The sequence below is a fragment of the Salvelinus fontinalis genome, chromosome 40 (genome assembly GCF_029448725.1).
Source record: "Salvelinus fontinalis isolate EN_2023a chromosome 40, ASM2944872v1, whole genome shotgun sequence".
NCBI classification, from domain to species: Eukaryota; Metazoa; Chordata; class Actinopteri; order Salmoniformes; family Salmonidae; genus Salvelinus; species Salvelinus fontinalis.
The window spans coordinates 11,697,248-11,719,714 of record NC_074704.1 but is presented as its reverse complement, the minus strand read 5'-3'; the positions used below and the strand labels follow the sequence as shown (position 1 = coordinate 11,719,714).

General features: G+C 42.1%; 1 protein-coding gene across 1 annotated transcript in view; it reads left to right on the top strand.

Moving 5' to 3' along the window:
• LOC129839512 (adhesion G protein-coupled receptor E1-like) overlaps positions 1–17,610 on the top strand; it is a 51,626-nt gene extending 34,016 nt beyond the window's left edge. The window contains exons 12-19 of the mRNA XM_055907016.1: positions 326–502; positions 3,804–3,998; positions 4,640–4,761; positions 7,671–7,766; positions 8,304–8,462; positions 13,713–13,884; positions 14,004–14,105; positions 14,533–17,610. Coding sequence (XP_055762991.1) covers positions 326–502; positions 3,804–3,998; positions 4,640–4,761; positions 7,671–7,766; positions 8,304–8,462; positions 13,713–13,884; positions 14,004–14,105; positions 14,533–14,574 — 1,065 coding nt within the window. The 3' untranslated portion in view covers positions 14,575–17,610. The remainder of the gene's footprint in view (positions 1–325; positions 503–3,803; positions 3,999–4,639; positions 4,762–7,670; positions 7,767–8,303; positions 8,463–13,712; positions 13,885–14,003; positions 14,106–14,532) is intronic.
• The last annotated feature ends 4,857 nt before the right edge of the window (positions 17,611–22,467 follow it).

Genomic DNA, 22,467 nt, shown 5'->3' with positions numbered 1-22,467 from the left:
CCTAACATAATGACGATGGCTTAACATAATGACACTCTTGCTGCCTTCTGAAATTATGAAACAGTTCTCTAAGAAATACTTAGCCAATTTTCTCTCTCTCTCTCTCTCTCTCTCTCTCTCTCTCTCTCTCTCTCCCTCTCCCTCTCCCTCTCCCTCTCCCTCTCTCTCTCCCTCTCCCTCTCCCTCTCTCTCTCTCTGTCTCTCTCTCTCTCCCTCTCTCTCTCTCTCTCTCTCTCCCTCTCTCTCTCTCTCTCTCTCTCTCTCTCTCTCTCTCTCCCTCTCTCTCTCTCCCTCTCTCCCTCTCCCTCTCCCTCTCCAACCCCAGGTGAGGACAGAGTCATCAGAAATGAACTATACCTGTGTGTTCTGGCGTGTCCATGAAGAGGGAGGGGCGTGGTCAAGGCGTGGCTGTACCAAAGTCACATCTAACGCTACACACACCGTGTGTTCCTGTACCCACCTAAGCAGCTTTGCTGTTCTCATGGCCCTCTACCCTGTACAGGTATGATGGTGTATTTTGTCCTCCCACACCAAACGCGATCACGACACGCAGGTTAAATATCAAAATACACTCTGAACCAATTACATTCATTTGGGGACAGGTCTAAAATCATTAAACCTTTATGACAATTTAGCTAGCTAGCTTGCACTTGCTAGCTAACTTGTCCTATTTAGTTAGCTTGCTGTTGCTAGCTAATTTGTCCTGGGATATAAACATTGAGTTGTTATTTTACCTGAAATGCACAAGGTCCTCTACTCCAACAATTAATCCACACATAAAATGGTCACCTGAATAGTTTCTAGTCATCTCTCCTACTTCTAGGCTTTTTCTTCTCTTGACTTTATATTGCAATTGGCAACTTTCATAAATTAGGTGCATTACCGCCACTGACCTCGTTCGTCTTTCAGTCACCCACATGGGGATAACCAATGAGGAGATGGGTACGTGCTTCTATAAACCAATGAGGAGATGGGAGAGGCAGGACTTGCAGTACGATCTGCGTCACAAATAGAATTGACTTTTATTTTAGCCCTTAGCAACGCAGACGCTCGTTGGCGCGCGCGAGCAGTGTGGGTGCAATAATTGAATAATATAGATTTCTACATTTATTTTGCAACTCTCGCCCACGCGACACGAGTGGAGTAGTCAGCCTGTAAGATCGAATCATCCAACACCGACTCTGACACTCGTCGGATGTGACAGGCCTTGCAAACCATTACAGACTACAAAGGGAAGCAAACCCGAGAGCTGCCCAGTGACACGAGCATCCCAGACAAGCTAAACCACTTCTATGCTCGCTTCGAGGCAAATACCGCTGAAACATGCATGAGAGCACCAGCTGTGCCGGAAGACTGTTTGATCACGCTCTCCGCAGCCAATGTGAGTAAGACCTTTAAACAGGTCAACATTCACAATGCCGAAGGGCCAGACGAATTACCAGGACGTGTAATGTGAGCATGCGCTGACCAAATGGCAAGTGTCTTCACTGACATTTTCAACTTCACTCTGTCCGAGTCTGTAATACCAACATGTTTTAAGTAGACCACCAGAGTGCCTGTGCCCAAGAACACAAAGATAACTTGCCTAAATGACTACCAACCCGTGGCACTCACGTCTGTAGCCATAAAATGCTTTGATAGGCTGGTCATGGCTAACATCAACATCATCATCCCAGAAACCCTAGTCCCACTCCAATTTGCATGCCGCCCCAACAGATCCACAGATGATGCAATCTCTATTGCACTTCACACTGCCCTTTCCCACATGAACAAAATGAACACCTATGTGAGAATGCTATTCATTGACAACAGCTCAGCGTTCAACACCATTGTGCCCTCAAAGCTCATCAATAAGCTAAGGACCCCGGGACTCAACACCTCCCTCTGCAACTGGATCCTGGACTTCCTGATGGGCTGCCCCCAGGTGGTATGGTAGGAAACAACACATTCGCCACGCTGATCCTCAACACAGGGGCCCCTCAGGGGTGCGTGCTCAGCCTCCTCCTGTACTCCCTGTTCACTCATGACTGCACGGCCAGGCACGACATCATCATAACATTTTGCCGATGACACAACAGTGGTAGACCTGATCACCGACAAAGACAGATAGCCTATAGGGAGGTCAGAGACCTGGCCTTGTGATGCCAGGACAACGACCTCTCCCTCAACGTGATCAAGACAAAGGAGATGATTGTGGGCTACAGGAAAAAGAGGACCGAGCACGCCACCAGTCTTAACGACGGGTCTGTAGTGGAGCACGATGAGAGCTTCAAGTTCCTTGGTGTCCACATCACCAACAAACTAACATGCACACATGCACACCAAGACAGTCGTGAAGAGAGCACGACAAAACCTATTCCCCCTCAGGAGACTGAAAAGATTTGGCATGGGTCCTCAGATCCTCAAAAGGTTCTACAGCTGCACCATCGAACGTATCCTGACTGGCTGCATCACTGCCTGGTATGGCAACTGCTCGGCCTCCGAACGCAAGGCACAACAGAGGGTAGTGCGAATGGCCCAGTACATCACTGGGGCCAAGCTTTCTGCCATCCGGGACCTCTATACCAGGCAGTGTCAGAGGAAGGCCCCAAACATTGTTAAAGACTGTTTAGCTCCAAAAGGCTTCTAAACAGCTTCTACCCCCAAGCCATAAGACTCCTGAACATCTAATCGAATGGCTACCTAGACCATTTGCTGCCCCCCCCCCCCCTCTTTACACCATTGCTACTCTCTGTTGCTATCATCTATGCATAGTCACTTTAATAACTCTACCTTCACGTACATTCTACCTCAACTAACTGGTTCCCCCGCACATTGACTCTGTACCGGTGCCCCCCTGTATATAGTCTCCACATTGACTCTGTACCGGTACCCACCTGTATATAGTCTCCACATTGACTCTGTACCGGTACCCCCCTGTATATAGTCTCCACATTGACTCTGTACCGGTACCCATCTGTATATAGTCTCCACATTGACTCTGTACCGGTACCCCCCTGTATATAGTCTCCACATTGACTCTGTACCGGTACCCATCTGTATATAGCCTCCACATTGACTTTGTATCGGTACCCACCTGTATATAGCCTCCACATTGACTCTGTACCGGTACCCCCCTGTATATAGTCTCCACATTGACTCTGTATCGGTAGCCACCTGTATATAGTCTTCACATTGATCAGTCCAATCAAAGCCACTGTACATATAACGTGACTTGACGTCATTTTATCTGTGGCCAATGACCTTGAGCCTTCTTGGAAGGACACTTGTAGTATAACTCTGTGGCAGGACCCAAAGGGCTGACATGTTGGATGTCTACCATTTACATTACATTTAAGTCATTTAGCAAACGCTCTCATCCAGAGCGACTTACAAATCTACCCTTACTAAGGACTTCAACTTGGCGATGACGTAGTGTTCCCATGAGTGACAGAACACTGAGCCAATCACGGCACAATGCTGCTATTTTCTGCTGCCTCGCCCCACCACCACAGAAAGCACTGAGCTAAGCTGAAACACCTGCATTTTGGAGCTGCATGACTTAAGAAAGATATATATTTTTTAATTGTTTGCAAACTGATATGTGACACGTATTTAATGGCAAAATAACATGCAAAACTGGCAAGATCCCAAAAACTGTATTTATATATATATTATTTATTGTATTATTTTTTTGTTGCAAAAAATGTTGGGTTCAAAACAGATGAATGACGGGTCACCACTGACGTTATATATTATGTAACCCCCTCCCTCCCTCCTTCCCCTCTCTCTCTCTCTCTCTCTCTCTCTCTCTGTCTCTCTAGGATACCTTTGAGCTGCGTCTGTTGACGTGGCTGGGTCTGTCGGTGTCTGTGGTGTGTCTGTTGCTGTGCATCCTGACTTTCTGGCTGTGTCGGTCCATCCAGGGGACACGCACCACCATCCACCTCCACCTCTGTGTCTGCCTCTTCATCGCTGACCTTGTCTTCCTCACCGGCATCTCTCACACACAGAGCAAGGTGGGTATAGCGATGTGGGGAGTGTGTGTATGTGTTTGTGTGTGTGTCAATCTGACCATCAAGGTATATATAGCAATTTATCTTTATAATATTTTCCTTGTCACTTTGAAGATTTGGTGTTGCTCCCCCCCAAGGATCTTGTACCCCTTTGTATACCCAGGATTACAAACAAATAACTAAAAATAGCCCTTTTTACATCCAGTCAGTTCTAAGTTTTTGAATATTCAATTTTACTTTCATCTCTCCTCCTCCCCTCCCCTTCTCCTCCTCTCCCCTCCCCTCCTCTCCTCTCCTTTCCACCCCTTCTCCACCTCTCCCCTCCTCTCCTCTCCTCCACCCTGTCCCCCCTGTCCTCTCCTCTCCTTCCTCCTCTCCTCCCCCTGTCCTCTCCTCTCCTCCCCCTGTCCTCTCCACTCCTACTCCCTGTCCTCTCCACTCCTCCCCCTGTCCTCTCCACTCCTACTCCCTGTCCTCTCCACTCCTCCCCCTGTCCTCTCCACTCCTACTCCCTGTCCTCTCCACTCCTCCTCTCCTCTCCTCTCCTCTCCACTCCTACTCCCTGTCCTCCTCTCCTCTCCTCTCCTCTCCTCTCCTCTCCTCTCCTCTCCTCTCCTCTCCTCTCCTCTCCTCTCCTCTCTCAGGGAGGATGTAGGGTTGTAGCAGGTCTCCTCCACCTGTTCTTCCTAGGATCCTTCAGTTGGATGTTGTTAGAGGGGGTTCAGCTCTACCTCATGGTGGTCCTGGTCTTCAACACTACCATAAGGTATTGGATATATTTACTCTATGGTTATACATTATTATGTCTTAGTATATATTTAGAGTATATATTTGTATTTATTTCTTTATTATACATTTATGTTATATTCATTTAGATACGTAATGTGTGTATTTATATTATTTCCTAATCTATTATATATTTTCATTATGTACACTACAGTTCAAAAGTTTGGGGTCACTTAGAAATGTCCTTGTTTTTGAAAGAAAAGCACATTTTTTGTCCATTAAAATAACATCAAATTGATCAGAAATACAGTGTAGCCTTCATTTTTCAGAACAAGAATAGACTGATGAGTTTCAGAAGAAAATGATTTGTTTCTGGCCATTTTGAGCCTGTAATCGAACCCACAAATGCTGATGCTCCAGATACTCAACTAGTCTAAAGGCCAGTTTTATTGCTTCTTTAATCAGAACAACCATTTTCAGCTGTGTTAACATAATTGCAAAAGGGTTTTCTAATGATCAATTAGCCTTTTAAAATGATAAACTTGGATTAGCTAACACAACGTGACATTGGAACACAGAAGTGATGGTTGCTGATAATGGGCCTTTATACGCCTATGTAGATATTACATAAAAAATTAGCCGTTTAAACCTGCAACAGGCATTTACAACATTAACAATGTCTACACTGTATTTCTGATCAATTTGATGTTATTGTAATGGACAATGTTTTTATTTTCTTTCAAAAACAAGGACATTTCTAAGTGTTGAACGGTAGTGTGTGTCTTACTACTTTATTTTATCTCTTATCTACCTTGGTGTGTTACCTTTTCTTTTAACTGCTATTTTATTAACCTGTCTAGGATCAGCGTGGCGCTAGCGGCACACCCCCCCCCCCCCCCCACTGAAAAACCAGTGCTGCGAAATTCAAAAAAAATATTTTTTTAAAATATTTAACTTTCACACATTAAAGTCCAATACAGCTAATGAAAGACACAGATCTTATGAATCCAGTCAACATTTCCGATTTTTAAAATGTTTTACAGGGAAGACACAATATGTAAAGATGTACATCTATTACCTAAAAACACATTAGCATAATCCACCATCTTTTATTTGTCCACCAACACCAGTAGCCATCACCAATTCGGCTAAACTAAGATATTTATAGCCCCTAACCAACAAAAAAACTCATTAGATGACAGTCTGATAACATATTTATGGTATGGGATAGGTTTTGTTAGAAAAAAGTGCATATTTCAGGTAGATGGCATAGTTTACAATTGCACCCACCATCACAAATGGACTAGAATAATTACAATGAGCAACGTGTTTACCTAACTACTAATCATCAAACATTTCGTAAAAATACACAGCATACACGAATCGAAAGACACAGATCCTGTGAATACAGACAATATTTCAGATTTTCTAAGTGTCTTACAGCGAAAACACAATAAATCATTATATTAGCTTAGCACATAGCAATTAGCAGCCCAGCATTGATTCTAGCCAAAGTGAGCGATAAAAGTCAACATCGCCAAAAGATATTAATTTTTTCACTAACCTTCTCAGAATTCTTCCGATGACACTCCTGTAACATCACATTACAACATGCATATACAGTTTGATCGAAAATGTTTATATTTAGCCACCAAAATCATGGTTAGACAATGTGAAATGTAGCTCAGCTGGTCAGAAAATGTCCTTGCGCCACTTAGACAGTGATCTACTCTTATACATAAATACTCATAAACGTGACTAAAAAATATAGGGTGGACAGGGATTGATAGACAATTTAATTCTTAATACAATTGCGTTATTACATTTTTTAATTTATCCTTACTTTTCAATACAGTTTGCGCCAAGCGAAGCTACGTCAAAAAACATGGCGTCCTAAGCCACTAAAATGTTTCGACAGAAACACGATTTATCATAATAAAAATGTCCTACCTTGAGCTGTTCTTCCATCAGTATCTTGGGCAAAGGATCCTTTCTTGGGAGAAATCGTCTTTTGGTGGAAAGCTGTCCTCTTGCCATGTGGAAATGTCAACTGCGTTCGGGATGAACTGAAAAGCGTGCCCAACTTTTCACATCGTTGCAAAAATAAATGTCCCAAAATCGCACTAAACGGATATAAATTGCTATAAAACGCTGTAAATTAACTACTTTATGATGTTTGTAACTCCTATAACGAGTGAAAAGATGACCGGAGAAATATAACAGGCTAAACTAACGCTTGGAACAGGAGAGGGTCGGTGTCTTCCACGCGCGTTACGCAGCTCCCAAAGAATGACTAGCTTCAGAGTTTTTTCATTTGTAGGGCCTGTGAACGCGCAATCGAGCCCGTTGGAATCGTCATCACGTAAAGGCATCCAGGGGAAGACGTAAGAAGTGTCCGTATAGTCATAGCAACGACAGTGCCCTTTTAACTGACTTCAGAAAAGTGGCCAACATTTCTCAAATCTGACTCCATGTCAGGGAAATTGCTGTAGAATGGGCTCTGTTCCACTTAGAGACAAAATTTCAACTCCTATAGAAACTATAGACTGTTTTCTATCCAATAATAATAATAATATGCATATTGTACGATCAAGGATTTTGTGGGAAGCCGTTTAAAAAATTAGCCACATTAGCATAAATAGTCTAAACAGCGCCCCCATCCCCAACAGGTTAACATCCTAACTTCTAGTCCTGACTAACAGGCAGTTTACTTTGGGCATGCTTTTCATCCGGATGTGAAAATACTGCCCCCTACCCAAGAGAGGTTCAACTCTTTGTTTCTTTTTCTTATTGTAAACCTCTGTACCTGTATTTTATGAAGCTCTTTGTTTCTTATTATTATTGTAAACCTCCGTACCTGTATTTTATGAACCTCTGTGATTCTTCTTCTTACTGTAGACCTCTGTACCTGTATTTTATGAACCTCTGTGATTCTTCTTCTTACTGTAGACCTCTGTACCTGTATGCTGTGGGATATGGCCTGCCACTGGTTGTTGTCATCATCTCTGCTATCACCTACCCAGATGGATACGGTACCACACAACAGTGAGTACAGTGTGTCTGAGTCTCTAACTCTGTGTGTGTGTGTGTCTGAGTCTCTAACTCTGTGTGTGTCTGAGTCTCTAACTCTGTGTGTGTGTGTGTGTGTGTGTGTGTGTGTGTGTGTGTGTGTGTGTGTGTGTGTGTGTGTGTGTGTGTGTGTGTGTGTGTGTGTGTGTGTGTGTGTGTGTGTGTGTGTGTGTGTGTGTGTGTGTGTGTGTGTGTGTGTGTGTGTGTGCGTGCGTGCGAGAGAGAGAGAGAGAGAAAGATAAAGAGAGTTGCGTGTGTCCCAAATAAATAACCTGTCAGCTGCTGGTTGTCTCTGGAGAGAAGTTTTATTAAACATAATTATAACATGTAAATAACACCAGATAACATAATTCCAACTTTAATATAACCTTATTCTAACTATTTCCACTCTGTGTGTAATCTGTTGGTTGTCTCCAGAGAAAGATCCTTGATTGAACCTAACTTAAAGTTAACACAACATAACAGAAATATAACATGTACTTAACCTAAATCTAATGTTATCCTCTCTGTCAGCTGTTGGTTGTCTCTGGAGAGAGGATTCATCTGGAGTTTCTTCGGCCCAGTGTGCACCATCATCATCCTCAACGCTTTCATCTTCATCATCACTGTTTGGAGGCTGGCCCAGAAGTTCTCGAGTCTCAACCCTGACCTCTCCAACCTAAACAAGATCAAGTAAGGAGTGTGTGTGTGTGTGTGTGTGTGTGTGTGTGTGTGTGTGTGTGTGTGTGTGTGTGTGTGTGTGTGTGTGTGTGTGTGTGTGTGTGTGTGTGTGTGTGTGTGTGTCAAAATAAAATGTAACAATTGACATTTTTTTCTTCTGCTGCTTACTGTATTGAAACCCCAAAATAAAAACAGTTTTATTGAAAGTCTCCCCTACGGCTGTAAACAAAGACTAGTCTTTCACGGAGAGGACATCCATCTCCAACATCTTAATGAATGACAGATACGAAAGCATTAACTGCAATGATACCATGTTATACATGTCATTCAACCAAGTTAATCTTTAAATCGATGTATAACACTTGTATGTTTTATGAATTTTTATAATGAGTATTTCTGTTTTTGAATTTGGCGCTCTGCAATTCCACTGGATGTTGGCCAGGTCCCACGTGAGATTAAAAACGTAACTTCTTGTTTAACCTGTCTAGGATCAGCGTGCCGCTAGCGGCACCCCCCCCCCCCCCCCCCCACTGAAAAACCAGTGCCGCGAAATTCAAAAAGAATATTTTTTTTAAATATTTAACTTTCACACATTAAAGTCCAATACAGCTAATGAAAGACACAGATCTTGTGAATCCAGTCAACATGTCCGATTTTTTAAATATTTTACAGGGAAGACACAATATGTAAAGATGTACATCTATTACCTAAAAACACATTAGCATAATCCACCATCTTTTATTTGTCCACCAACACCAGTAGCCATCACCAATTCGGCTAAACTAAGATATTTTTAGCCCCTAACCAACAAAAAAACTCATCAGATGACAGTCTGATAACATATTTATGGTATGGGATAGGTTTTGTTAGAAAAAAGTGCATATTTCAGGTAGATGGCATAGGTTACAATTGCACCCACCGTCACAAATGGAATAGAAAAACTACTTAGAGCAACGTGTTTACCTACTTACTAATCATCAAACATTTCGTAAAAATACACAGCATACACGAATCGAAAGACACAGATCCTGTGAATACAGACAATATTTCAGATTTTCTAAGTGTCTTACAGCGAAAACACAATAAATCGTTATATTAGCATAGCACATAGCACATAGCAGCCCAGCATTGATTCTAGCCAAAGTGAGCGATAACGTCAACATCGCCAAAAATATATTAATTTTTTCACTAACCTTCTCAGAATTCTTCAGATGACACTCCTGTAACATCATATTACACAATCCATATAGAGTTTGATCGAAAACGTTTATATTTAGCCACCAAAATCATGGTTAGACAATGTGAAATGTAGCTCAGCTGGTCAGAAAATGTCCTTGCGCCACTTAGACAGTGATCTACTCTTATACATAAATACTCATAAACGTGACTAAAAAATATAGGGTGGACAGGGATTGATAGACAATTTAATTCTTAATACAATTGCGGAATTACATTTTTTAATTTATCCTTACTTTTCAATACAGTTTGCGCCAAGCGAAGCTACGTCAAAAAACATGGCGTCCTAAGCCACTAAAATGTTTCGACAGAAACACGATTTATCATAATAAAAATGTCCTACTATGAGCTGTTCTTCCATCAGTATCTTGGGCAAAGGATCCTTTCTTGGGAGTAATCGTCTTTTGGTGGAAAGCTGTCCTCTTGCCATGTGGAAATGCTAACTGCGTTCGGGATGAACTGAAAAGCGTGCCCGGCTATTCACATCGTTTCAAAAATAAATGTCCCAAAATCGCACTAAACGGATATAAATTGCTATAAAACGCTTTAAATTAACTACCTTATGATGTTTTTAACTCCTATAACGAGTGAAAAGATGACCGGAGAAATATAACAGGCTAAACTAACGCTTGGAACAGGAGCGGCTCGGTGTCCTCCACGCGCGTTACGCACCAAGAAAAGACTTGCTAGCTACAGGGTTTTTTCATTTGTAGGGCCTGTGAACGCGCAATCGACCCCATTGGAATCGTCATCACGTAAAGGCATCCAGGGGAAGACGTAAGAAGTGTCCGTATAGTCATAGCAATAACAGTGCCCTTTTAACTGACTTCAGAACAGTGGCCAACATTTCTGAAATCTGACTCCATGTCAGGGAAATTGCTGTAGAATGGGCTCTGTTCCACTTAGAGACAACATTTCAACTCCTATAGAAACTATAGACTGTTTTCTATCCAATAATAATAATAATATGCATATTGTACGATCAAGGATTTTGTGGGAAGCCGTTTCAAAAATTACCCAATTAGCATAAATAGTCTCAACAGCGCCCCCATCCTCAACAGGTTAATCCAGCCGCTTTGTCAGATTTCAAAAAGGCTTTACGGCAAAAGCATACCATGCGATTATCTGAGGACAGCGCCCAGCACACAAAAGCATTAAAAACATTTTACAACCAGGCAGATGCGTCACGAAAGTCAGAAATAGCGATAAAATAAATCACTTACCTTTGAAGATCTTCCTCTGGTTGCAATCCAAAGGGTCCCAGTTACATCACAAATTGTCGTTTTGTTTGATAAAGTCCTTCTTTTTATCCCCAAAAAAGTCTGTTTAGTTTGCACGCTTCATTCAGTAATCCACCGGTTTGCCTCGTTCAAAATGCATACAAAATGAATCCCAAACGTTACCAATAAACTCCTCCAAACAAGTCAAACAACATTTCTAATCAATCCTCAAGTACCCTAATATGTAAATAAACGATCAAATTTAAGACGGAGAATAGTATGTTCATTACCGGAGATAAATTATGAAGTGCGCGCCCACACCGGAAAACGCTACAAACACTTCAGCTAAAATGGGAGCCACTTAGAAAAACTACAAATTCTAGCTCATTTTTTCCAAAAAACAACCCTGAAACTCTTTCTAAAGACTATTGACATCTAGTGGAAGCAATAGGAACTGCAATCTGGGAGGTTTTCCTTTTATATCCCTATAGACAGCCATAGTAATCAGTGCTGAGCTGAAAATAAAAATTCTGGATGGATTGTCCTCGGGTTTTTCGCCTCCCATATCAGTTTTGTTATACTCACAGACACTCACAAACTTTAGAGTGTTTTCTATCCAATACTACCATGCATATGCATATCCTAGAATCTGGGCCTGAGTAACAGGTAGTTTACTTTGGGCACCTCAGTCATCCAAACGTCCGAATACTGCCCCCTAGCCTTAAGAAGTTCTTTAAGTCTAATCTCTCTTCCTTCTGTAATACCAGACCTGCCACCCCTCTCCACACCACATTTTTCGGTCCATAAAGCAACCTTTGAATAAACTGAAACCGCAAAGCAGCAGTCCTACTAGCAAGATGTACAAGACCTTGTCCTTCCTCCTCTTTAGACAAATACAAAACACTTTGTGGAACCCAATGATAATTATCCCCCCAAAATATCTACCATAATTGCCTGTAACTTGGCCAGAAGGCCAGATTGGTGGCTCTAAAAATGACAACCGATGCCACAATGCAGAGGCAACCACATTATTAACAATAAGAGTGCACCCCCTATATGACGTAAGAGATAACAAGCAACGCCATCTAAACATCCTCCCTTCCACCATTTCAACCACCCCATTCCATTTTTTTTCTCCATTGTCTCCTCATCCCCTAGGTACTCTCCAATATACTTAAAACATAGGTGTTAATGTTCAACTCGGTCAAATGCCTTTTCCTGATCAATTGAAATTAGACCAGCATCCAACCTAATAGCTCCCTCAGCCTGTTGGACAAGGCCTTGGACAGGACATTATAATCAGTGCACATTAAGGCCACTGGCGTCCAGTTCTTCACCTCCCTAGGGTCACCCTTTCTTGGCAATAGGGTGAGGACAGTCCTTCTGCAGCTTAGCGGAAGTAACCCTCCAGTCAAACCATCGTTAACTGCTGCTAGCCAATCCTCTCCCAACATAGCCCCAAAAATACTTTAAAAAGTCAACAGGAAGCCCATCAGTGCCCTTCCATTTTCCATGCCTTTTAAGCTGCACCAGCGCTAGAGCTGCTACCGGGCTCTATGCGTTCATTCTCTGGACAATTTCGCACCAAGTACCCCTCTCTTCCAAACCCAAAGCATTTCATTGATTCAGTAGAAGCGTAGAACACATAATCAAACGCATCAATCTTGAAACTGAACGCTAAATTCAGTTCGTCAGTGTCCTTCTTTAAAATCATGTGCACTCGTCTCCTACGAGACACGACATGTTTCAACAAAGGCGATTTGCATCCAAAAATAAAAACAATTATTGTAGAAACAAGTTGTCCAAGACGAGATAACTCTCGCTCCAACACTTCTCTAACAACAGCGGGCAACGTTAGAAAGTCTAACTTTCTTCGCCAGATTCATGAGAGGGAACGCCGACGTCCGTGTCTCCCGCAACACAACACCACTCTCAACTATCGTATTCACCTTTTCAATACAATCTAACAATATTACTACAGCGCTATTCATCCTTGAGCCTGATTTTATGCGATCCCACCCAATGATAGTGCCCACCGCTAAACTACATTCTTCCACCGAACAACCTGTCTGCAGCGGGAATCTTCACCCCATGCAGCCGACTTAGTTTTTCAGACACCTCCACGAGTGGCCATTACAACCAGCCCCTCCCGCTGGTTACGCCTTGGAGAGAACCAACCTCAACGATCCCACCACCCCTATACGTGCTTAGTGATAGTGAGACAATATACCCTTAAAACAACTAAACTAATCAATATATATATATATATATATATACAGTGGGGAGAACAAGTATTTGATACACTGCCGATTTTGCAGGTTTTCCTACTTACAAAGCATGTAGAGGTCTGTAATTTTTATCATAGGTACACTTCAACTGTGAGAGACATTGTATGATTTTTAAGTAATTAATGGAGAGAGGAATGGAGAGAGAGACAGAGAGAGAGAGGAATGGAGAAATAAAGGGAATATTAGAACAGCCCAAAATCCTTGGTGTGTGAATGAATTAACTAATGCAATTCAGATTTTATTTGTGAAATAAAACTTCTAAAACTGTCTTTCTCCCCTTGTCTTCCCTCCCTTCCTCCCCCTCCACCCCTCCCATCCCTCCTCCCCTCCCCTCCCTTCTTCCCCTTATCTCCCTCCTCCTCCCTCCTCCCTCCCCCCCTCCTCCCCTCTCCCCTCCTCCCTCCTCCCCCCTCATCCCCTCCTCCTTCCCGTCCTCCCTCCTCCCTCCCCTCCTCCTCCCCTCTCCCCTCCCTCCTACTTCCCCTCCTCCCCCTCCTCCTCCCTCTCTCTCTCTCCAGGGTGTTCACAGTGACAGCAGTGGCCCAGCTGTGTGTGTTGGGTACTATGTGGATATTTGGAGTGTTCCAGTTTCAAGAGGAGGGGACAGTGGTCATGACATATCTCTTCACTATCCTCAACTCTCTACAGGGAGCACTGCTGTTCATCATGCACTGCCTACTGAACAAAACGGTATGGTGTGGTATGGTGTGTGTGTGTGTGTGTGTAGTGTGTAGTGTGTATGTGTGTAGTGTGTAGTGTGTAGTGTGTAGTGTGTAGTGTGTAACACTGTGCTCTGCTGCCCTCATCAGGTTAGAGAGGAGTATGGCAAGCTCCTGTCCTGTATCTGCACACCACAGAAGAAGAGATACTCGGAGTTCAGCACTACCAACCCTTCCTCTAGCCAATCCCAGGTACAAAGAGAGAGAGAGAGAGAGAGAGAGAGAGAGAGAGAGAGAGGAGAGAGAGGAGAGAGAGAGAGAGAGAGAGGACGAGAGAGAGGAGAGAGAGAGAGAGAGAGAGAGAGAGAGGAGAGAGAGAGATTGAGAGAGAGAGAGGAGAGAGAGGGAGAGGAGAGAGATTGAGAGAGAGAGGAGAGAGAGAGGAGAGAGTGAGAGAGAGAGAGGAGAGAGAGAGAGAGAGAGAGGAGGAGAGAGAGAGAGAGGGAGAGAGAGAGAGGAGGAGAGAGAGAGAGAGAGAGAGAGAGAGAGAGAGAGAGGAGAGAGAGAGAGAGAGAGAGAGAGAGAGAGAGAGAGAGAGAGAGAGAGAGAGAGAGAGAGAGAGAGAGAGAGAGCACTTTCAGTATGTTAACCTCTGTCCTTGTACCATTGTGTGTCCTAGGGGTCAAGGGATCCCCAAAATACAGGGGGGTTGCAGATATGATGACATCACCGAACCCCCACAATGCACCTCTTTACTCCCCTTCCCTTTTCCGGCCTGGTCAGTAGAAAATGTGCCCTACTATCCCGGCTGGTTAGTAAAAATGTGCTCAATCTAGAACCAAAAATGGTTATTCGGCTGTACCTGTAGGAGAATCCTTTGAATAACCCTTTTTTGGTTCCGGATAGAACATTTTTTTTGTTCGAGGTAGAACCTTTTTGGATTCCATCTAGATACCTTTCCACAGAGGGTTTTACCTGGAACCATAAAGGTGCTTGTATGTGGACAGCCAAAGAACCCTTTTGGAACCCCCTTTTTCTAAGCGTGTACTAGCCTGGCTGGTCAGCAGAAAATGTACCTTACTAGCCCGGCTGATCAGCAGAAAATATACCTTACTAGCCCGGCTGATCAGTGCTTGGAATCCTTAAATTCCACCCCTGATTAGACACCTGTCTTATCAAGCGTTACGTTATCCAAACAGAAGTTATATTATCTTCATGCCATCCAATAGGAATCCATATCCTCTTTATGTCATCCAATAGGATAAGAGGGAGAAGGAAGTGACAATGATGCAATGATGTCACAGTAGTTTAATTTTCACCGACGTAACATTTACATTTCAGTCATTAAACAGATGTTCATATGCAGAGCATCTCACAGATAGAAAAGAAAGAAGCCCCATATGATGTTTATGTCATCCAATAGGAATCCATATGATCTTATGTCATCCAATCAGAAGTTACATCCTCTTTATGTCATTTTTACAGCCACAGAAGATCAGTACTATTTTACACCACGTCTTCAAATAGATGAAACCACAAACAGAAGCGTTCTTCCTTTACAGTAATGTGATAGATTTATAGTAATATTTATTACCAAGAGCACAAGAGAGGGTGACTTTTCTACACAAATATGTGAAGATATGTGTTAGTTGTGACCTAATGGAGTGTTATACTATAAATGTGTGTATTTTCTGCAGTCTGCAGTCATTAATACTTCATAATAACTTTCAAGAATAGACCTTTTCAAATTATTATACATATTTATTAATACTTATAATAATTATTTCAAACGTTGTTTAAATGCTAATGTAATGGAAGGCTTGTAATGCTTACACATTCTTATAAATGTTTATAAACGCTTAAAAAACATATATTTTTTTATAGTTCATAAATTGTTTATTAAAACGCTTATTCGTTATAGTTATTATGCAGTGTTACCATAGCAACCTCTATCAGGGCCTTCATGCACCCCAATAATCTGACGGGACACAGACTATGAGAGGATGGCTGGTGGGTGGTCCGGAAGGGGGCTAGTTGAATCATTTTGAATTTTTCAAACACCTGAAAAAGCTTTTTCCTGCTATCTAGAGCCATAACCATTATGCTTAATTCTATGTCAAATGTATATATTTTACATAGAATATATATTTTTTGCGTGTCTAAGTTTACTTATTGAGCTGTCTGTACCCTCCTGACTGGTGATTATTATTATTATGCATCACTTTTTAAAATCTGCCTAAAATATTCAAAGCAATATGAGTCTTCAGTACATTTAGTTATTGCTTGCTTTTCCAAAGTCTACCAACCCTGCCAGCAGGCATGCCAGCTGAGATAGTTAACACACAGGATAAGCCCCTGTGTCCCCTGTGGGCATGATACCTCTGACCTTTGACCTCTATGCATATAATGAGAGAATAGAATAGAGTCTTTGAGTAGAACATGGCTTCATCAATCACACTGCTTTTGTCCAAAAACAGCGTTTATCAACAGGTTTTTTTCAGAAATCCCAGTTGAAAGATTCCCGGAATCAGGAGAAAATAAGCAGGAAATCTGGAATTCTCCAATCGGGATTTGGGGGAAAGCCTGGACATTTGTTTGAAATGTTAAAGAAAATGTGATACCCTACGGGCGTTTTCCTGTACACAGGAAGGTTTGTTTACTTCTGACCAACAGAACCCGGGTCCAGCGACTGTGAACCCAACACCTTAGTTGTTACGCCAAGAGAACACAACCTCCTGGCGAGGTCGCTACCATAGATAATATTATAATATCATGAATAAAGTAGTAGAGGTCCTTAGGTACAGATCTAGGACCAGAATACAGTAGTGTACTGTACAGTTCTGCCACGGTAGAGGTTGTCCTTAGGTACAGATCTAGGACCAGAATACAGTAATGTACTGTACAGTTCTGCCATGGTAGAGGTCCTTAGGTACAGATCTAAGGTACATCAAATTATATATTTTTTTACTTTTAAATGAGTGATGTATAGCCATTGATTCTTGAAGAATATGACTTATAACTGCCTAATAAGTGAAGTTCAACTGTTCAAGTTCAACATCAGTGTCACGCCCTGACCTTAGAGAGCGTTTTTATTTCTCTATTTGGTTAGGTCGGGGTGTAATTTGGGTGGGCATTCTAGTTTTTCTATTTCTTTGTTGGGCGGATATGGTTCCCAATCAGAGGCAGCTGTCTATCGTTGTCTCTGATTGGGGATCATACTTAGACAGCCTTTTTTCCACCTCTAGTTTGTGGGATCTTGTTTTTGTGTAGTGCCTGTGAGCACTCCAGTCGTTATGTCTCGTTTGCTGTTTATAGTTTTTGTTGGTGAGTTTCATTTAAATAAACATGTGGAACTCCATGCACGCTGCACCTTGGTCCGCTCATTTCAACGAACGTGACAATCAGAACCCAAAATATAAGCTTGTGTTAATCCATTGTTTATAAACAATGTCACATGGTTAAAAAAACATAATTTTGAGCTCACGGATGTTCTTGCATTCATAGCTCAGTCTATTATTTGAAAGTGGTTACATCATCGCTCAGCTGATAACCAAAACAAGAGGAGGGTGGGGGGGGAACCCCTTTTGAAAGTGGTTACATCATCGCTCAGCTGATAACCAAAACAAGAGGAGGGTGGGGGGGTGGAACCCCTTTTGAAAGTGGTTACATCATCGCTCAGCTGATAACCAAAACAAGAGGAGGGTCGGGGGGGAACCCCTTTTGAAAGTGGTTACATCATCGCTCAGCTGATAAACAAAACAAGTGGAGGGTGGGGGGGGGGGGGAACCCCTTTTGAAAGTGGTTACATCATCGCTCAGCTGATAAACAAAACAAGTAGAGGGTGGGGGGGGGGAAACCCCTTTTGAAAGTGGTTACATCATCGCTCAGCTGATAAACAAAACAAGAGGAGGGTGGGGGTGGAACCCCTTTTGAAAGTGGTTACATCATCCCTCAGCTGATAACCAAAACAAGTAGTGGGTGACACGAGATACTCAGCTGTCTTCAAGAATTTGTCAAAACAATGTCTGCAATCAATATTTTTTTTTTATTCTATTATTTTGCACTTTTACTTCAACAATCGGTTTGGTTTAGTTTATTTAAAAAATGTATGTGTATTAAATGACAAATAATTCAAAAGCAATTGTGTATTTTTTTTAGAATGTATACATTTTATGTCCTTCTATGAGCAGAGTTCTGAATGTAAGCACTTATTGTTGTACTTGACTGCGGGGGTCTGTATGGCTGGGTGGGGTCTGTGTGGGTGGGGGTCTGTATGGCTGGGTGGGGGTCTGTGTGGGTGTGTCAGTGGGTGTGGGTGTTTTTGGGTATATCTGTAATTTTAGCCACAATTAAATCATTGTTACAAAGAACCTACTGTAGATGTCTTCTTACCGCACGCACGCACGCACGCACGCACGCACGCACGCACGCACACACACACACACACACACACACACACACACACACACACACACACACACACACACACACAGACACACAGACACACAGACACACACACACACACACACACACACACACACACACACACACACTTGTTTTACTATCCTTTTGGGGACCAAACAACTGATCCCCATTCAAAATTATAACCCTAAACATAACCCCTAACCCAAATTCTAACCCTGATTGTAACCCTAACCTCTAAGCCCAAAAAAGCCTTTTTCCTTGTGGGGTCTGTTGAAATGTCCCCACTTGTCAGAATTTTCCTTGTTTTACTATCCTGTAAGGACGACTGAGGGGTATCCTACAAAGCTTGATTTGAGAAGTTAGCGAGGTATCTTTGGTCAACTCTGAGTTCAACTCAGGATAACCAGTCATACGAAAGTGGCTCACCTTTAACCTCTAATTCCTCCCAAACCCGGATCCGGGAGCACCCCCCACAGTAAAAAAGCTGACTAGCATAGCCTAGCATAGCGTCACAAGTAAATACTAGCATCTAAATATCATTAAATCACAAGTCCAAGACACCAGATGAAAGATACACATCTTGTGAATCCAGCCATCATTTCTGATTTTTAAAATGTTTTACAGGGAAGACACAATATGTAAATCTATTAGCTAACCACGTTAGCAAAAGACACCACTTTTTTTACTCCACCACTTTTTTACTCCATCAGTAGCCATCACTAATTCGACCAAATAAAGATATAAATAGCCACTAACCAAGAAACAACTTCATAAGATGACAGTCTGATAACATATTTATTGCATAGCATATGTTTTTTTAGAAAAATGTGCACATTTCAGGTATAAATCACAGTTCTACATTGCAGCTGCAATCTGAAATAGTGCCGAAGCTGCCAGAATAATTACAGAGACCAACGTCAAATACCTAATTACTCATCTTAAAACATTTCTGAAAAATACACAGCGTACAGCAAATGAAAGCCCAACATCTTGTGAATCCAGCCAATATGTCAGATTTTTTAAGTGTTTTACAGCGAAAACACAATATAGCATTATATTAGCTTAGCACAATAGCCAGAAACACAAGCAATTTACCAGCAGCACAGGTTAGCGATCGTAACAATACAGCAAAATATATATAATTTTGGACTAACCTTGATATACTTCGTCAGATGACAGTCCTGTAACATCATATTACACAATGCATATAGGTTTTGTTCGAAAATGTGCATATTTAGCAGCACAAATCGTGGTTATACAATGTGATCAGTGGCAACAGGTCATGCATTCTGGCCGGCGCCATCTTGGAAAGGCACCTAAGTTTACGATTATTTATCGATTAGATTGACAAAAAAATACAGGTTGGACAGCAAATGAAAGATGCATTAGTTATTAATGCAACCGCTGAGTTAGATTTTTAAAATTAACGTTACTAGACATACAGTGTGCGTTACAGCCAGACTAGTGCCGCAATAATGGCGGACAAATCCGTTTAAATTTTTCCACATAAATACGGAATAACATCATAAATAGCTCTTACTTTTGGACGAGCTTCCATCAGAATCTTGGGCAAGTGGTCCTTTGTCCAAAAGAATCGTTGCTTGGTTGTAAAACGTCGTCTTCAACTTCGGAATTAGCAGCTAACAATAGCTATGTGGCCACAACATGCCCAAATGTTCAAAACGCAATACTAAGGAAATTCCGAAAATAGCAATATACTCGCATAAACTGATATAACTCGGTTTAAAATAACTTCGTTATGATGTTTCTAACACCTATATCGAATTAAATTACAGACGGATATAGCTAAGGCCGATAACTGAGCGTTTCAAAATGCCATCCTGAGATCTTGCTTTGCGCAATGACGAACGACGAAAAGAGAGCTCCCTTCGTTCCTTGGCCTTTTATAAGCTCTGAGAACTACGTAGACACTCCATTCCACTTCTCATTGGTTACTGACATCCAGGGGAAGGCGGGTGCAGTTCATGTCGACCCATAGGATACATACAGAGCTTTAAACTGATCTGAGAACAGAGCCTCGTTTTCAGACCTTCGCAGTTCCTGTCATGAATTTCGCTGCAGAAAGAGTTCTGGTTCACCCACAGACATAATTCAAACGGTTTTAGAAACTAGAGATTGTTTTCTATCCAATAGTAATAATAATTTGCATATTGTACGAGCAAGAATTGAGTATGAGGCAGTTTAATTTGGAGACGATAAGTTTTGCGGCGTGAGCGAAGGAGGCTTTGTTGCGAAATAGAAAGCCGATTCTAGATTTGATTTTGGATTGGAGATGTTTGATATGAGTCTGGAAGGAGAGTTTACAGTCTAGCCAGACACTTAGGTATTTGTAGTTGTCCACGTATTCTAGGTCAGAACCGTCCAGGGTAGTGATGCTAGTCGGGCGGGCGGTTGCGGGCAGCGAACGGTTGAAAAGCATGCATTTGGTTTTACTAGCGTTGAAGAGCAGTTGGAGGCCACGGAAGGAGTGTTGTATGGCATTGAAGCTCGTTTGGAGGTTACTCCGCCTGTCTGCCTCCCTTTCTGTCTTGACTTGAACTAGTGAAGTGCAACATTGTATCAAATCAATCAACCGGCAACGGCCCAACATGAATGTCCAGCAGAAGTTGTCGCTAACGAACTTGCAACATTGTATCAACTAGCCTATTCCGGGCCCTCAGAGTTTCCTGCCTCTATTCCGGGCCCTCAGAGTTTCCTGCACCTATTCCGGCCATCAGAGTTTCCTGCCTCTATAGGCCCTCAGAGTTTCCTGCCCCTATTCCGGGCCCTCAGAGTTTCCTGCCCCTACAGGTGAGCACCACTATTCATAAACATTGGGGGTAGACCAGTAGTAGAGCCAAATTCATGATATTAATAATAAACATTTACATTTGGATATTGTTTTTTTTAACAGTGACATGTATAGACCATTTGGAGCAGGGATGGGCAACTTTGATGGCGGTGGGGCCACAAAATATCAGTGGAGAGAACATTTTATCGTTCTAGAGAACATTTTATCGTTCTAGAGAACATTTTATCGTTCTCGAGTTCATTTCATGCAATTCTACACATTTTGCCATTGGGTGTACAGAAAATGTTACAGTTTTAAAGCAAGTTTGTTGCAATTCTACACATTTTACCATGGGTCAGAGAGAAGATTTAGCAATTTAATTTCCTGAAATTCTACACATTTTGGTGTGAAGAGAAATGTTTGCAGTTTATAATATTATATCTGAGTGAGACTAACAAAATCAATTGGAGCCCAGCAGTTAATTCAACCAGTATAACAAGTTTAGATAGCTGGCCGCAAAACTAATTTAGCAATCTAAAAAAATGTTAGCCTACATGCCATGAGCTAATACTGTAACAGGATAAACACTGCTGATGCACAGCCACATTAAGAAATGTCACCTTGTGTAGTATTCCACTATTCTAATTCACAACAGTAAGTTGAGACCCTGACAAGCCTTAACCACACCGAGAGTGTTTTCACAACAGTAAGTTGAGACCCTGACAAGCCTTAACCACACCGAGAGTGTTTTCACAACAGTAAGTTGAGACCCTGACAAGCCTTAACCACACCGAGAGTGTTTTCACAACAGTAAGTTGAGACCCTGACAAGCCTTAACCCCACCGAGAGTGTTTACCCTAAATGTTACACAGCATCATCTGGATATGTATGAAACCAAAGTTTAACATTCACCTTCTGCTACCATTTCTGTCAAACCGTCTACACATACTGTTCTGACGCATACATTCGATAAATCCAACGTATGCACCACACCGAACACACTGCCACTGCCTCTGCAACGCAATGCTGCAAGGCAAACGCAGCATTCCATAGGAAGTGAATGTACTTCTGGTGTACCAAAACACAATGAGGTGATCAAAGCGTAAGTTCCCCCCCCCCAAAAAAAGAGCGTTGTACGTCCCTGATTCAGAGCTACTGTGGGGGTTGATATTGTTATAATCTATGGGATAATAGTCTGTCTGGGTGACCTGTGTACCATATGGATAGTTATTGGATATGATGGTGGTTTTTAATCCTCTATGATGTTTAATGTGTGATTAGTTGTAGGCTAATCTGTCTACTGGAAATGTGTCATAAACAGTTAGTGTATAGACAGTCAGTGTATAGACAGTTAGTGTATAGACAGTCAGTGTATAGACAGTTAGTGTATAGACAGTC